The sequence below is a fragment of the Dendrobates tinctorius genome, unplaced genomic scaffold (assembly GCF_039654945.1).
Source record: "Dendrobates tinctorius isolate UK_male_01 unplaced genomic scaffold, ASM3965494v1 ptg000071l, whole genome shotgun sequence".
Classification (NCBI taxonomy): domain Eukaryota; kingdom Metazoa; phylum Chordata; class Amphibia; order Anura; family Dendrobatidae; genus Dendrobates; species Dendrobates tinctorius.
Genome location: NW_027361739.1, coordinates 15253937 through 15271162, shown reverse-complemented (window position 1 = coordinate 15271162; position 17226 = coordinate 15253937). Strand labels below are relative to the sequence as shown.

At 43.6% G+C, this 17226-nt stretch overlaps 1 protein-coding gene across 2 annotated transcripts in view; it reads left to right on the top strand.

The window, feature by feature from the left end:
• The window catches only part of LOC141096058 (serine/threonine-protein phosphatase 4 regulatory subunit 1-like), a 99169-nt gene that overhangs the window by 47771 nt on the left and 34172 nt on the right, over window positions 1-17226 (top strand). Inside the window, exons 8-17 of one of the 2 annotated variants that reach the window (XM_073582442.1) lie at window positions 3969-4034; window positions 4324-4482; window positions 6648-6814; window positions 7303-7389; window positions 7593-7969; window positions 8830-9014; window positions 12855-12935; window positions 13038-13223; window positions 13547-13708; window positions 14109-14209. In XM_073582442.1, coding sequence (XP_073438543.1) covers window positions 3969-4034; window positions 4324-4482; window positions 6648-6814; window positions 7303-7389; window positions 7593-7969; window positions 8830-9014; window positions 12855-12935; window positions 13038-13223; window positions 13547-13708; window positions 14109-14209 — 1571 coding nt within the window. The remainder of the gene's footprint in view (window positions 1-3968; window positions 4035-4323; window positions 4483-6647; window positions 6815-7302; window positions 7390-7592; window positions 7970-8829; window positions 9015-12854; window positions 12936-13037; window positions 13224-13546; window positions 13709-14108; window positions 14210-17226) is intronic. The other variant, XM_073582443.1, reaches the window with a different exon arrangement.

Genomic DNA, 17226 nt, shown 5'->3' with positions numbered 1-17226 from the left:
CTCCTGGAGTGATGTCCCTTTCTGCAGCTTTTGAAGTATAATGTTTTGTCTGTAATATGCTTAAGGCCCCTTTACATTTAGCGATGCAACAGCGATCCCGACTACGATACGACCCGGTCAGGATCGCTGGTGCATCGCTAAATGATCACTAGTGAACTGCCAAACAGGCAGATCTCACCAGCGATGCAGCAGCGGTCGTCCGTCGTCACTTACCTGTCACACGCAGCGAGGGTGACATCTTCCGCCTTCGTCCATAGAGTCTCTCGTCGGCGCCAGCAGGAAGCCGACGACGAGAAATGGACCATCCCGTCCTCGCGCGATCAGCGATATCCAGCGGGGAGCCGGGTCGGAGGTAAGTGACCTCGCTAGCGATCTCGCTATGTGTGAAGAGGGCTTTACCCTCTTCTTTATTTCCATGTACAGTGGCTTGGGAAAGTATTCACCCCTTTGGCTTTTACCTATTTTGTTACATTATAACCTGTGTGTAAATATTTTTGTAATCCGATTTGTGTGTGATGCATCAGCACTAAATAGTCTAAGTTAGTGAAGTAAGAAAAATATAAACATACATTAAATTTATGGAATCAAATAACTAAAACTTGGCATGTGCATATGTATTCACCTCTTTTGCTACGAAGCCCCTAACAAATTATGGTGCAAGCAATTACCTTCATATGTCACATGCTTAGTGAAAGGAAGCCCACCTGTGTGCGATCTAAGTGTCCACATTGTCTGTCAGTAAATACACACCTGTTCTGAAAGGCCACAGAGACTGCAACGCCATTAGGCAAGAGGCACCACTGACCAAACAAGACCAAGAAGATCTCCAAACAAGTCAGGGACAAAGTTGTTGAGAAACATAAGTCAGGGTTGGGTTATAAAAAATATAAAATAAATAAATATCCCAATCTCTTATGATCCTCTGAGCGCCATCAAATCCATTATCGTCAAATGGAAAGAACGTAGTACCACAAAGAAACTGCCAAGAGAGAGCCGTACACCAAAACTCTCAGGTCAGGTAAGGAAGGCATAAAATCAGCAGCACAGAGACCAAAGGTAACCCTGAAGGTGCTGCAGAGATCCCAAGCAGAGACTGGAGTATCTGTACATACTACCACAATAAGCTGTTACACTTCATAGAGGTGGCTTTTATGGAAGAGTAGGCAGAAAAAAACCTTTACTTTACACACACAAATTACGAACTAAGGTAGTCTCCCCGTTCCACATCAACAAAGATATTGTCCTTCCTTCCTTCTGCCAATCCTCTGGAAATGTCTCTCCACAAACTGGACCTAGCCTGAGCCTTACTTCTCTACCTCTCAAGGACAGCATCCTTCAGGCATTCGAATGCCTTGTTTGTCATTCCTGAATTTTATTGTAAGAGACTCCCTGCCTCCAAGTCTACAATCGCCTGCTGGATCCGTTTGGCTATACAGAATGCTTATCGAGTTAAGGATAGACCACCGTCTCCGGGAGTGAAGATTCATTCCACCCGTGCGGTGGAGGCCTCCTGGGCTGTTCACCACCAGGCTTCTACAACCCAGATTTGCAAGACCGCTACCTGGTCATCTCTTCATACTTTTGCAAGATTCTATAGGGTATATACCTACGCCTTAGCTGATGCTGGCCTAGGTAGGTAGGTGTTGCAACGGCGGTTGTCCCGTCAACCGTTAGGACGTCCCATGGTTGCCTGTGTCCCCCAATGAAGCAATAAAGAAAAAATAATTTTTGGTACTCATCGTAAAATCTTTTTTGGAGCCTTCATTGGGGGGCACCGCACCCACCCTTGTTTTTTGTGCCTATGATGGGCCTGTATATTATCATTTGTTGTTGCTTCTCCTACTGCTGGTGCCAAACCAACACAGCTCATCACCGTAAGAACACCATTTCCACAGTGAAACATGGTGGTGGCAGCATCATGCTGTGGGGATTTTTTTCTGCAACAGGGACAGGGAAAATGGTCCGAGTCGAGGGAAAGATGGGTGGTGTGAAATACAGGGATATTCTTGAGCAAAACCTATTTCAGTCAGTCAGTGATATGAGACTGTGACAGATGTTCACCTTCCAACAAGACTATGCCCCAAAGCATATTTCTAAAGCAACACTTGAGTGGTTTAAGGGGAAACGAGTAAATGTTTTGTAGTGGCCTAGTCGAGTCCAGATCTTAGTCCAATTCAGAATCTGTGTTCGGACTTAAAGATTGCTGTTCACCAGAGGAAACAATCTAGCTTGAAGGATCTGGAGCAGTATTCTGGGCGAATAGTTATGCACACTGTTTTCAATTATTTTGTCCTATTTGTTGTTTGCTTCACAATAAATGTGCTTTTCATGAACTGATGCAAACCCTCAGAAAGCGTGAAATTCTAGGGAGTGAGGTAGCAAAACACAAAAAATGACAAGGAATACTTTCCTAAGCCACTGTATAACCTTCTCCCCAATATCTGTTGTTGCTTTCTCTAAGGCTAAAATTAGATGGATGTCGCCATTCTCAGGTCAGTCACATCTGCAACATTTGGATGTGACTGGGTCCATATGCATCACCTTTCCCTGTCCCACATCATGGATGGGTACAGGAGGGTCCTGCCATTGATACGTGAACTGATTCGACCAAAAAAAGGAAAGACTAGTGCATACTGCAATTTTTTTCCCCATATGTGCATATGGATCGAGACCGCGTTTGTCTGAACAAGACCTAACGAAGAAGGGGAGAGCCATCTGATTTGTGTCGGATAGCTAGGAGAATGATGAGGAAAGGTTTTACGTTACCTTTATACTATGACGTTTAATTGGAAAATATAGTAAGTTGCCGTGGGCAGCAGAATATCTTTACAACGTGATGTACTACTTACATAGAAATGCATTTTTATAGTGTTAATTTGCCTTTATTCTGAATAATGTCATAGTAACACAAAACATATAACCTGATCTTATCCAGTGACTTCCATGTCACATATCAGAAGTTTCACCTCCACAATCACAGCTTTGTTGTTGTTTCTGAAAAGCGGTTAAACTAGTTATAGACTCTGTTATAGTGAAACTTTGAATCAGATGTCCTACAGGCACGAGGTATCCTGCATTAAACGGGCGAGTGTATCTGAAACAGAAATGCCAATGTATGGTGCATTTACACTAGCCTGTTATCGAGAACGAGCGTTCCTAGAAATGCTGATAATCATCCATTGTAAACAAGCTGCCGATCACCCGTCATCCTTCAGTTGAAACGATATTTTTACTGGCTTAAAAAATCATTGCTCTTGGCAGCACATTGTCCTGTGCAAACAAAACCTGTGCTGCCGAGAACAATGACCATCTGGGCGAGCAGAACAATTTATCGGAAGTGCGGTCAGCCTGTGTTAACAGGTTGTTTAAGAACCGTTGGTCGTGAAATGTGTAGTCCGCAGGTCGTGTAATGTAAAAGTACCTGGAGTGTAAGCAAAGGAATACTCCCAAAATCCCATAATCATCTCATTTCTAATAGTATTCATCAAGTTTGCACACTAATATTCATTAGATGTTAGATCTTTAAAGATTTCAACTGATGTAAGTAGGTCGTCTCTGTAAGTAAATATCGAACATTTTAAGCTGATGCTCCATTTTTTCATAATTTTGTATTGTGGTCCAGCTCCTAACCATTGGGATAACTAATCCAGTCCTGGGTGCCATTGCTGCTTCCTGTCTTCGCAGTAAGCTCCTGATCGCCCCCTAGTGGTGGCTGCACACAGCTGAAATTTTATCTTTTCGCTTTATGACTGTCCTCTGTATCAGCCAACCAAGGCTCCATCTTCTGTTCTGGCATAGCAGGAAGTAAATCTGCACACATTTTTGGGCTAATATAGATTAAAAGAAACAAAATTGTGTTCAAGGGAGAGGATTCATCTGCCATGGTTCTACTCTTGAGAAGATGTGAATGCCATTGTTTACTTGGTAACTGAGATATTAAGTTTTTTTTTATCTATTTTTATATAAAGGTCTGTGCAGCTAACTTTGGAGACGTTTGCAATGCCGTTGGCCTGGAAGCTACTGAGAAGTTTTTGGTAAGGATTGACACTGCATAACCATATTGTGTTGACCCCATGTGGGATCAGTTCTACAGGAAAATGGGCAAGTTGTCCTTGTTAAGGCTTGTTCATGCACATCTTGATTTGCTCCTCCATGTGATGACCGTCTGTAGTATGCAGTGTTTTCTTGGGTCAATAGATTGCGCCCATCTCTGAAAGGTTATTTTACTGTAACCCAAGAGAACCTTGCAGATGTTTGGGGGTGAAAAATGTGAACTTTGAATAGTCTAGGTTATATCTCTATGTATAACCAATCTGTTTGCAGATCCCTAAGTTTCTGGAGCTGTGTTCTGACAGCGCTTGGGGGATGCGTAAAGTGTGTGCGGAGTGCTTCATGGCCGTGTCCTACACAACATCCAGTGAGGTCAGACGGACCAAACTCTCTCCTCTGTTCATAAACCTGATTAGCGATCCCTGCCGTTGGGTAAGTTGCTCGCCAGGAGCCACTTCTTTCTGATATAATTAACACCTTCCCGACAAGGCCAACTTTCTTTTTTTTGTGCTTTTGTTTTTTCCTCCCCTTATTCCAAGTGCCATAACTTTTATATCGGTATGAGAACTTATCTTGTGGGACAAGTTGCAGTTTTGAATGACACCATTCACTTTACCATATGGCGTACTGTAAAACAGGGCAATAAAATGGTAAATCCCCCGCAATTACACCATTGTTTTTCTTTGTTTTGGTCTTATGGTGTTCTTTGTGCGGTAAAAGTGCCCTGACGACATGATTCTCCAGCTCAGTACAATATTCGGTAATAACAAGCTTGTATTGTTTGGGGTTTTTCTTTTTAAGTGATTAAAAAAAGAAAAAAAAATGTTTGTGTCACCCCTGTCTGAAAAATCTGTTACATTTTTATTTTTACACTTATAGAGCTGTGTGAGCTATTGCATTTTTTGGCAAATTTACAGGATATGGATTTCCTCAGCAGAAGCCTTCACTTATCAAATTGGGACCCAATTGCGCACTAACCAGGACTAGAACTGTAACTGTATATGTAGATTTTTCAGTAGTTCTGAAAAATGAGCATACTTAATAAATGTCCGATAGATACAAGTCCCCCCCCCGCTGGATCCTACATTTGTGGACATGCCGTAAATGTGTGATCTAGGAATAACCCTTCAGTTCTTCTTTTGGACAGTGCAGCCCTATTATTTTGGGTTTCTCTATATATATACTTATTGCTGGGTGTTTATACATGGCCATAGCCCTTGGCTCACTGTATTATGTCCCATTACTCCTTAATTTCTCTGCTGACACACCAAGCCTACTTTTCCAGGAGCTGATAGGCCATTCTTATGAGTGGGCACAAGTACTACCAGTGGGGGGGAGGTTTATTATTTCTGCCATGCCATGTGCTGGGAGCTGCAGAGCAGCTGTAGGCAGCCAGTTCCTACAACATAAGTGCTTCCAAATGGCAAATTGCTGACAGCAGGCTGCATATTTCTAATGCTGGCGACATTAATAGAGCGACTGCTCAGATCGGAGATACTAACTCGCTCATATTACCAAGCGCATTGGAAAACTAATGATTCAGAACCTCTCAAATGTGTTTGCACTTATGATTTTGGGGGAGGGCATCTATGAATTGTATTCCTGCCTGTAATTAAGCAAGGAGCCTGGGATGTATTTGTATCCTGTGGTTGTTTTATAGCCTTTTTTATTGTATTATTTTAACTAGTTACTGTCTTTTTTTAACTTCATATTTACTTGAACAGGCTGGAGTAGTTGTTTTATGTGCCTTCTGTCTCTCAGATTGCATGTAAAGCTCGATATACAATGGCCGACGTGGGGCACTAAACAACTGTCTTATCAATTGCTTGTTTTCTGATCGGCCTTTGTTTAATATCTTGGTTACACAAGGAGGACTGCTCCTCATGTGCACTGAATGATCTGTAATAGATCGCTCGTAGCGCATGAGCTGACATTGTTCTCGGCAGCACAGATGCTGTTTACACAGGACGGTGTGCTGTCGAAAACGATGATCTTTTGTAAAGCACAAAAGATAATTTCACCCAACTGCACGAATATCAATGAAATAAGCATTCCTAGGGGCAGTTAAGATGGGCCCTTAGTGTATATGATAAGCTTGCATTCAGGTTACTTCCCGAACAAGAGAATACAGCAGCACTAAGTGCTATGATGTATTCAATCATTGAATATGTGAAATTTGGACTGCATTACTGCTATATAGAATATACTTATAAAACGAAGGTACTTGACGCATAAATTGGCCAATTCATGTGTGCCCATCAAACACGGCTAGGTGACCTTTCTTTGATGGGACCCTAAACCTAATATTTTTCAAATATGCCTCTCCCAGACTAAAAACCTACACATTTAATGGACAGGTAAGATCCAGCATTAATTATTCTACCTGCCCATTAAATTTGTAGGCTTATAGCCTGGGAGAGGCATATATTCAATGTTTGCATACATTTTGGCGCTTAAAGTGCTGCTGTATTCTTTTACTTGTATATTATGTAGTCATGGCAGCTTGCTGCTGTTCACACTAGCTTTGTTCTGTTCGGAGGTGCTGGTCAGTTTTTTTTAGATTACTGCCCTATTAATCGTACTGATTTATGTCACAGGTTCGTCAGACTGCATTTCAGTCTCTGGGACCGTTCATCTCCACCTTCGCTAACCCGTCATCTGCGGGGTTATATGTGAAGGAGGATGGGACGCTGAGCATTAGACCTCCCACAGAAGACATGCTGACAGATACCAGTGCTGTGGACAGTGCACATTGCAGCTCCAGGTTAGACCACCGATAAATATATTCATCATGTGGATATGCAGATTTCTTGTATGAATATCGGGGGACACAGCATTATGGGTAAATGACTGCCTTCCAGTTATACAGGTTATACCCTAGAACAGGGTAATTATTTTTTAACCTGGTAGCAATAGCAGGTAGACTTTGCACTCACCTTCTCTAGTCGTATAAGCCCTGTTTCACACTTCCGTTTTTTCAAATCCGTCAAAATCCGTTGGTTTCCGTAAAAAAACGGATCCGCCATTTTTTTTCAGGATCCGTTTTTTTTGTCCCATAGACTTCCATTAGTGGTTACCGCGGATCCGTCAAAAAAACGGATCCGTTTTTTTAAAAACGGATCCGTTTGCATCAGTTTCCGTCAAAAAAACGGAAACGGATCCGTTTGGCGGACACAAAAACGGAAGTGTGAAACAGGCCTAAGTTGCTTTTTACCCTGGATAAAAAACCCTTCTGCCTCTATGTTTCCACAGTTGGAACATTCTTGATGGTGGTTTTGGTGGTGACCAGGTCCATTCTTCCTTCCAGTCCGATGCCCTGTGCACTCAAAAAACAGGACTGTGCGTCAAACTCTTTGTTTTTCTGTTACTTTTTATGCCACCCAGCAAATTTTTGTATCTGTAAGGGTCTGTTAACATTGCTTTTTTTTTGTGCGTTTGTCTTGTCCAGGGTTTTTATCGGAATAGGTGGGGAAAAAATTGCTGTTTTTTGTAGATTGTTTTGGTTAATGACCTATTTTTATATACTACTTATCTGTCTCCAGCATTGACAATATATTCACCGAAGCAAATCGGACCAGTCCTAATTGTAGTACCGGAGATAACTGCAGTGATTATTCCAGTAATGGTGAACATGTCACTAGCGGTCCTTCTGCAGAAAGCGATGGCAGCCACAGCAGGAGACCCCCAGCCGGCAGCTCTACAGAAGGACGACCTGATGTGTTTAACTCCTTCTTATACTGGAGAAGCCCTCTGCCTGACATAAGTGAAGAGCTAGATTTACTGCCTGTAGCCGAGTCAAAGAAAGATACTGACCAGGAATCTGAATCCAATCTCATTTGCAAGTCCTACATGGCCAGTAGTGACATAGAGAAGGTTCTCCAGAGCTTGCAGGGGCACATGGATGATCCGGACGTTCAAGGTAATTTACCCCCCAGTGTCATACACGCTAAGACCAGTGTCTGGCATATACACATTCTGCTGATATTGTGACCATATTACCTATATATATAATTCCTACACTGTAATAATTCACATATTATATATACTGTATAAATGTCAGCTTTCACTTTAACTCCTTCTCAACATACGCAGGATGTTCTTGTGGATAGTTGATTGGGGGCTTGCTACGCTGTAACCTGCAACCGCCTCTAACAATTACGACCCGGGCAAGTTATAATCGATGCTGTTTCACCATTTAGATGCTCCTGGGAACCAATGGATTAACATGGCAACCTGTGGATGGGCCTCAAAGGAGATCATCATTTTTAAGCTATATTAAAACACTGGTGTGTTGCAGTGCAGAATATATTAAAACTGATCAAATGAGCACGGGTACATGTTGCCTAAGGGCGACTAAAAAAACAAACAGAAAAAATCTTGTTAAAAAAGAAAATATAAACAAATCACACCACTTTATGTAAACTAAATATAACATAATTAAAAAAACACATATATGGTATTGCGGCTTTGTGTAAAAATTCCAACTAGGAAAATACATAATTAACCTATATAGTAAGCGTAATGAAGAGAAAAATCTTAACACTGGAATTGGCTTTTTTTCTGGCCACCTTGCATGTAAAAAAATAAATAATAATAAAAAAGCAAAGACAATAATGATTTATCAAAACTGGTGTAAGAAAAGTAATGGAGTTCCTGTTCAGAATCGATAAGATCTATTTTTCAGGGATCTTTTGAAAATAAAGGAAGCTGTATAATTGGCAGCCCTGAAATCTAGCTAAGATTTATTAGAATAATAAAGTTTTCATTCTGTCCTTTTAGCCCAGGTTCAGGTGCTGTCAGCGGCTCTAAGAGCAGCAGAACTGGACTCGGTAACTTCAGAGGAAGTGGCAAGTTCGCAGGAGAGCGGTCAGCAGTCCGAAGTGACCCCGAGTAGTGTCTGCACCCAGTGTCCCAGCCCTACACATCAAGATCAGGAGGAGACCAACCTCACTTCTCATAGCCCAGTGAGTGTTTCTTCTGAGCATCCCAGGATCTCTTAAGTCTCATCATTATTCACTACAAATCATGACGATACATTATTTGTAAGCTCTGACCTGTAACGCTCCTTCCCCACTTTTACTGATGCGAATATATCAGTGGTATAGTGCACATGCCCAAGATATAGGCTAAAACATTCACAATAACAGGTTTTGCTAAATGCTAGGGATGGGAGAGCACTAAAATGCACGGATGCTCGTTACTTGAACCGAGCAATTCATAATGCTCGGATGCTTGTTCCCAGTAACTAGTATAATGGAAGTCAATGGGAAATTGGAGTATTTTTCCGGCAGACCCTACAAGGAGGTCTGGGGGGCAGTGAAAATGTTGAAATGGATGGAAAAAATGCTGAATGAGAGAAGAACAGCATGGGGAAGACCCCTGGAAACATGTCTGACTCCCAGACTGCTGCTGAGAACAATGGTGTCACACTTTTACTCCACTTTAAGGACTAACAATAAAACATTCAAAATCTACAAGAAATTGGAGTTTACAGGAAAAAAAAGTTGAGAAACATTCTTTCCTGTATAATAACTTGTATATAAGGCAAAATGTTAAAAAATAATAATTTCTCCTACGCCTCATTGGGGGACACAGACAGTGGCTAAACGGGCTGCTAAGAAGCACACTGCGTTTTTTACCGTGTGTACCACTTGCAAGACTGCCTTGCCCAATGCCCAGACTAATCCGTTATGCACGGACTGCGACCCGGCCTGTGCTCACAACGCCCCTCGCTGCTGCTGCTGACAGGCTGTGCATAACGGATTAGTCTGGGCACTGGGCAAGGCAGTCTTGCAAGTGGCACACACGGTAAAAAACGCAGTGTGCTTCTTAGCAGCCCGTTTAGTCACTGTCTGTGTCCCCCAATGATTGGCTCAGAGAAAAGGATTTTACGGTGAGTACACAAAAATCCCTATTTAATTAAACTAAAATTGATATATTTTATTAAAAAATTGGAAATTTCAGCGTAATTTATGAAGGATGCAAGAACTGGCAAAAATTTGATGGAAGACCGACTCAGATATACCCTCTGTTGGACATAAAGGATGGCCTCAAACACATTCTGTTCAAATTGTCATATAGTGGTACTCCTAGACTCATAAAGGCTATGCACGAAGTGCAAAGCCTGCCAAAAATTACAAGCAGGGTCATCCATATACCATGGAAGACACCAACTATAGTGCCTCATTCAAGTATTGTGAGCATAGTATAGTTGTCACACTTCTCCACTCATAAGGAAAAAAATTATAAAGCCATACACCCTTGAAGGCACCAACTGGAGTGCTTCATAAAAAAAAAATTGAGAAAGTGTAATTATGGAACTTGTACACTCATAAAGGCTTTGCACTGTGTACAAAACCAGGAAAAAAAGATAAGGAGGGTAATACAGTCATCCATCCTGATCATGCTGGTGGTGGTTAGGCTCTTAGTGGTAAGGACCTTTGCTGATCTTTGCATGGCACGGGTTGCAAATGACTATATAATGTCTCTGAACTCTCTTTAAAAAAGTCCCAGACTGGGGAACACCTAACTCTTTAACAGAGAAATTTACGAGTGTCGGTGGTCTGCGTAACAGTTGCTCATCTTCTCCCTCTGCTCAACCCACTGCCACATCCTATCTGTTTCAATGCTGCCAATTTCCCTGGCCCTTTCAGCACTGCTGGCCTCGCTCTGCATGCCAGATTCCCAGGTTGGGTTGGTGACTTCGTCATCCACCACCTTGTCTGCCACTGCTGTACCCGGGTTCTCCTGACTAAACAACAACCTGAGTTATTCGAAACTGTGTCTCATAATCATCTGCTGCCTCCTTAGACAAAATGTGCCATTCCCGACTGTCATGTTCTTTTGACCGTGGCTGCTCTAAGTTTTGCACATCATTACACAAATCCTCCTGTTCCTCTTGGAACATGCATGGTGAGAGGCCACAACCAAGAAATTATGTTGTAAGAGCTCCTCGGAGTGTCCTAGTGTGGGATCACTAGTCTCTTGGTACTCAACATGGTGGGAGGAAGGAGGAACAGGGTGAGGATTAAGTGATCCAGACTGTTGGCTGGTTAGACTGGACCATGTGGAAGACTGGGTGATTCTGGCAAACATTCTGGAAGCATTATCTGCTTTCCAACTAAGTGCCTGTTCACACCGGTTTGGCTTCAGAAGTGGTGTCCCGTGCCTCCCTGCAAAGTGGGATGGATGTGTTGTGGATGGACGTGTTTCATGTGCTCCAGCAACATGCGTAGTCGCACCTGCCCCACATCCTCAGCGTCTGCATGCACCATCAGCACTTTCCTATCCCATACACATTTTCTAATTGCTAGGTCTCTGAAAACCAAGTTTCCTTTATTAATTGAAACAAAATATTTTAATTAATCAAAAAATGTGGTCAACTGTACCAAACCAAGCATGTTTTAAAAGTTATAAACCACCAGAATTTTGCACAGAGGACCTTAATTTGTATGTATGACTAATTGAATCCGGAAAAAAAGTGGAACTATTTTTACTTTTATATACCACCGTAATGTAACGCTAACCACGTAAAACTCCATGGATGACTTAATTCAGTCCCAAAAAAATGTTAAACTTTTTTTTTGGGAGTTTTGTATATCACTATAATGTAACGCTAAGTACGTTAAACTGTATGGATGACAATATAGTCAATTGTTTCTGACTGCTAAGCCCTGCCTAGAGACTGTGTTCTGCCACTCTCTCTGCTCCTGCAACAGTCCCTAGGCTAAATGCAGAGTGTATCTGATACCAACAGCAAAGCACAGGATTAGAAGGACTGTTAGTATGATGGTTCAGCAGCAGCACCAGTATCAACACTACAGGACTCTGATTAGTTAAACTGTGCACACACAGGCCTGTATAACTGCTCTCTCCCTCCAATCATACTGAGTTGTGCAATGGTGTCAGTGTGTTGAGCATAGTGGCTCAGGTTGTTTATAACCTCTGCTGAGGTCATGCAGCATGCCAATCACGGTAATGCCACTACCAAGATGGCTACAGCATTACATTTACAGGCAGTCCACGCATGTTTATTGGCTGTGTAACAGGTGGCAAATGTGGGGCGGGGATTCGAGCTTCAAATCTGAGCACATCCCATCACCCAGATACGCAAGTGATATCCAAGTATCACTGAGCTCGTTCGCTCATCACTACTTGATTGATGTAAGTATCGCTGCTGTGACTTGCACTTATCAGAAGAACAGGGATTCCCTGGTCCGTTGAGTGATACAGGTGCTGTTTGTGGAGAGGTAGCCACAAGTGAATGAACGTGCACCGATAACGTGTTTGAATAATATGTTCAAGTCCCCTCAGCTCCATGTTTCACATCTGTTAGATAGCCGCAACACAAATGGGCATTGCCTAACAAACAGGCAGCGAATCATGCTGCCACGTGGACTCAAACATAGTATTTGAGCATACCCGAAGTACTTGGATAACATGTTATCTGAGCACGTTCACTCAATAGTTAGCCACACTTGCCCTACTTTCTCCATTGACTTATATAGGCATTCAGCATACTTGCTCTGCAGTTTCTGGAGACTCCCATTGAAGTCAATGAAGCAAGAGGTGCATGAATGGCCATCTGTCCAGTGACAGTTGCTGTAGTTCCAGGCTGGCCAAGGGATTTCGTTCTGTAGATAGTTGCATGCCCCTCCAGTGGACAACCCATCTTTGAGGTGAATAAACCCATTTATGGTCTACAGTGTGAGCATAGACTGACACTGGTATAGTTCAGTAAGTACATATTTTATTAAATACAAATACAGCATGAAATAATATATTCACTATCTTTTATGCTTTAGGTAACAGAGGATGAACCACTGCTTCCAATTGTCTCCCTCCAGGAAGAGGAAAGCTACGAAAATGAAGAGATTAAAGTCCAGGTTAGTGTACAGACTTGTATCTCTTCATCGTCTTCTGCTCATTCTGGTTTTGTCAGCATAGTAAATGGCTGACATTTATTAGGTTCTTCTGTTTCTCCTTAGGATGTTGTACCACAGCCATTGTTGGACCAATATCTCTCTATGACTGACCCAGTCCGCGCCCAGACAGTAGATACCGAAATTACTAAGCACTGCGCTTACAGTCTACCAGGAGTGGCTTTAACTCTGGGAAGGCAAAACTGGCATTTTCTAAAGGACACATATGAGACCCTGGCAGCTGATGTCCAGGTATGGCAAGAAACTGGATTACGGGTTCAGGAGGATTTGGGGACTAGTTGTCTAGTGTCATAGTTTTGCCTGGAGATGCCTGGACTCAGCTCAGCTCCTTCCTTCTCTATGATGTATTATTGGGGCATAGAGAAGGAAAGACTTTTTTTTTAGTTCATAACAGCTAATAATATCTTTTGTAGTCTCCATTTTTGTAGTGTAATAAATGATTAAAAGTTTTCTTAAAAGTAGGGAAGCCACATTGCAGAACCATCTTTCCAGTTGTAGTTCTCTAAACAAAGGTGAAATAAAATGTCTGACCTCTGCCTTACCTGTTTCCTTAGTGGAAGGTACGACGGACGTTGGCCTTTTCCATCCATGAGCTCGCTGTTATCCTGGGAGATAAGCTGACCGCAGCGGATCTTGTTCCCATTTTCAATGGTTTTCTGAAAGACCTGGATGAAGTCCGCATTGGAGTCCTTAAACATCTTTATGATTTTCTGAAGGTAATGTGATGTGGGGTAAAGAGGCCTTATTAGTCTTACAAAGTAACAAGAGTCCTTTTTATTTTGGAACCTTTATGGGATATTCCTAGCTCATGAATTAATAGCCGAGAGATACAAAACACTTGTCAGGTTTGCCAGGATTTTGGAAGCGGGCAAGTGGGCTGTGCTATACTGTTTTTGCAACAGCCATATAATATAGAGTTGTGGAAATAGTGTAGCACTGCTCACTTGCCTGCTTCCATAAACTAGACCACCTCCGTCCACTGGACACACGGTGGAGATGAGCATTTCTCTAAAGAGACTGCGTTCATCCATGAAGGCCAATGGTGGATGATTGCAGTGAAGTACTAATAAATGTCACAGATGAAGGAATAGATGGTATATCGCTGTTTCTCTGCAGCTTCTCCATGCGGACATGAGGAGGGAGTATCTGTACCAGCTGCAGGAGTTTCTTACCACAGATAACGTCAGGAACTGGAGATTTCGATACGAGTTGGCAGAGTGAGTGTGACTTATTTTCATAGGCCCTTCATGTCAGGAAGAACAATGTTATGTATGATACTTGGACGGCAGGACTGAGATTACTGAGAACAGCAGTCTAAAATATTCTATAAACTACATTATTTTTTCTCTTGACTTCTTTCTTTTAGAAGAAGTTATTATTTCCTTATTACTTAGTAACTCCCCTGTAATGGTTTGTATGCCGCCGGTTCTGCGTAAATGCTTTTGTAAAGGTAACACATTCGGGACATATCACTTACCCTGGTAAAGTCACATCAAACTCATCTAGAGTAGACCTACGCTAAATGGATTTTGTTAGCAAGACGTTCCCTTTCCATATATCCTACTCGGGCATATAAATGTCAGAAAGAGAAGCCCCCCAGTTAGCACCCTCCTTTATTATCCAGTGCAGCTAACAAGGAACATCTGTCACCCTGACAGAGGGTATCCATGCTTCATTTCTGTTGTCGAGGAAAATCATGGCTTGTCATAGTTTCTTCCTGAAATAACTAATCACTGGGCCCTAGTCCCTAAACGCCGTTTTGAAATGACAGTCGAGAATGAGAGAAAAGTGCCGGCCTGCTGCAGAAATTCCTGCTGATGGCTATACAAGACAGCTGACACCCTGTGGTGTTGGATCATATTGGGGCCGATTAACTCCTTATATATCGCTGCCAATTGCGACAGCGGTATCTAAGTGGTTAACTGGGTGTTAAAAGACCCCCTATGGCAGGATTGACACCCCCCCAGTCGCAATTGCTGGTACCGATCGTTGCCATGGTACCCTGACCCCAGAGTACGCTTGTGAGATCCAGCTGTATGCGGGGTCTCACAGGCCCTATCATGGACCGACTGACAGTCTCATGCAGATCACAAGTAAAAATTAAACATGTCCCACAGTGGGTGAATGAGTGGGAATAAAATGTAAAAAAAAAAATCACAAAAAAAGTTTTGCAATGAAAAACGCAGTGTATGTGATTAAGCAAAGATAATCAAAAATAACTACACATAATTTTTATCGACCTGATCTATAAAACTGACACGTTATTTACTTCGTACGGTGAAAAAATAATGAAAATCACCGCAAAACGTAGCAGAATATGGTGATGCAAAAACAATTGAATTTTCCCTTCACCCATGACAGCACACCTGAGAGGGATCCGCCCCGCCAGGACAGGAACCTACTGAGATATAAGGGGCGGCACCTCTCCCCCGCTTCAGTTGGGTTCCTGTCCTGGAAGGAATCCCACTGTCGGCAGTGCCTGTCATGGGCGAAGAGAAAAAGAAAAAAAAAAGGAAAAGAAAAAAAAAAAAAGTCCCAGGCCCGTCCCGGCACGGGAAGAACAGGTGCCTTACCTGTAGCGCCGGCCGTCGGGTGCTGGAGGCACAGTCCCCGGGGTCCTCCGGGGCTCCGGGTTCGTGTGGGTGTAGGTAGGATCCCGGTGGCTCCTGGAAGCCCCCACCGCGCCGCCCTCCCCTCGCGCGCGCCCGCATCGCGATCCCCGAGGCATCTGAGAGATGCGGGCGTCTTCCAGCCACTGACGTCAGCGGCGCAGAGGATTGTGGGTGCGCCGGCTGACGTCAACAGAAGACGACGGTGTCATGGCGCCGGGTGCAACGCCGGCTTTCTGAAGCGGTCGGCCGGCGGTCGCAGGGGGGAGGGGAGGAGACACCCACCAGGACGGAGGCCACATTTAAACGAGGAGCAGCGGCAGGGCAGACGGTGCAAGAATGGAGTCAGAGCAGGAGAGGTCCTTGTCTCTGCCTCCCTCACAGCCCTCCGGCCACAAACATGGAAGCCGCTCGAGCAGCAGCCGCCCCAGCCGCAGGTCGGGAGATTCCTCAAGGTCCAGAGAGCACAGGTCACGTGCTCCGACGCAGCCTCCTAGTCCGGTACCCTTGATTACGGGTGGTGAGTGATCTTCGTGAATGCTAGCATTTATGTTGATAGGGTTTCTCTGTTGTATGTTTGACCCCGTAGGAAAGGCCCAAAAAAGCGAGAAGTAAGAAGAATAATAGGGACTGTGCCATAGCAAGAGACTGGCAGAAAGACCTCTGCGCCAGTTGCATTCAGCGGACCATGGCGGAGGAAGCGCCTAGTTTCGCGGTTAATCTGATATCGGCCCTTAGGTCAGAAATGGAGGGTTCAATTAAGACCCTATTGAAAAAATGGAGGAAAGGTAAAAAGAATCCCCCTAGTTCTCCCTCAAATTCCTCTTCGGCCTCGTCTCAAACAGAACAGGCGTCCTCCTCAGACTCCTCAGACAGCGACACAAGGGGTAAGCCATGTTTCCCGGTAGAAGACACAGATGCCCTCCTAAAGGCCATTAGAACAACGATGGGCCCACAGGAAGAGAAAGCGGCTAAAACCCTAGAGGACGTTATGTTTGGGGGGCTCCAAGAGAGAAAAAAACGGACCTTTCCAGTGAACGAAAAGATCCAAGCGCTTATTGAGAGAGAGTGGAGGAAACCCGAAAAATCAGGGGCTGTTCCCTCCACCTCTAAGAGACGATACCCCTTTGAGCACAAGGATGCGGAAATATGGGACAAGGTCCCAAAAATAGACGCAGCTGTATCCAGGTCTTCTAAAAAATCGGCCCTGCCCCTGGAAGATTCAGGGGTTCTTAGGGACCAGCTAGACAAGAAAGCGGATTCATATTTGAGGCATGCATGGGAAGCGACAGCGGGAGGATTAAAGCCGGCGATAGCAGGCAACTGCATGGCACGCTCCCTGATGATCTGGCTGCATCAGTTAGAAGAGAAGCTAGCATCAAAGGTCCCAAGAGAGAAGATATTGGCAGATATGTATCACTTGCATGGGGCAGCAGCTTTTTTAGCAGATACCTCGGCGGATTCTATGAGGTTGACGGCTAGGGCGGCAGGATTATCAAATGCTGCCAGACGTGCACTATGGCTTAAAGGCTGTCCAGGTGACTTGCATTCTAAAGCTAAACTGTGCTCCCTCCCCTGTAATGGTCGGTTCTTATTCGGGAAGAACTTAGACGATATCCTGGAAA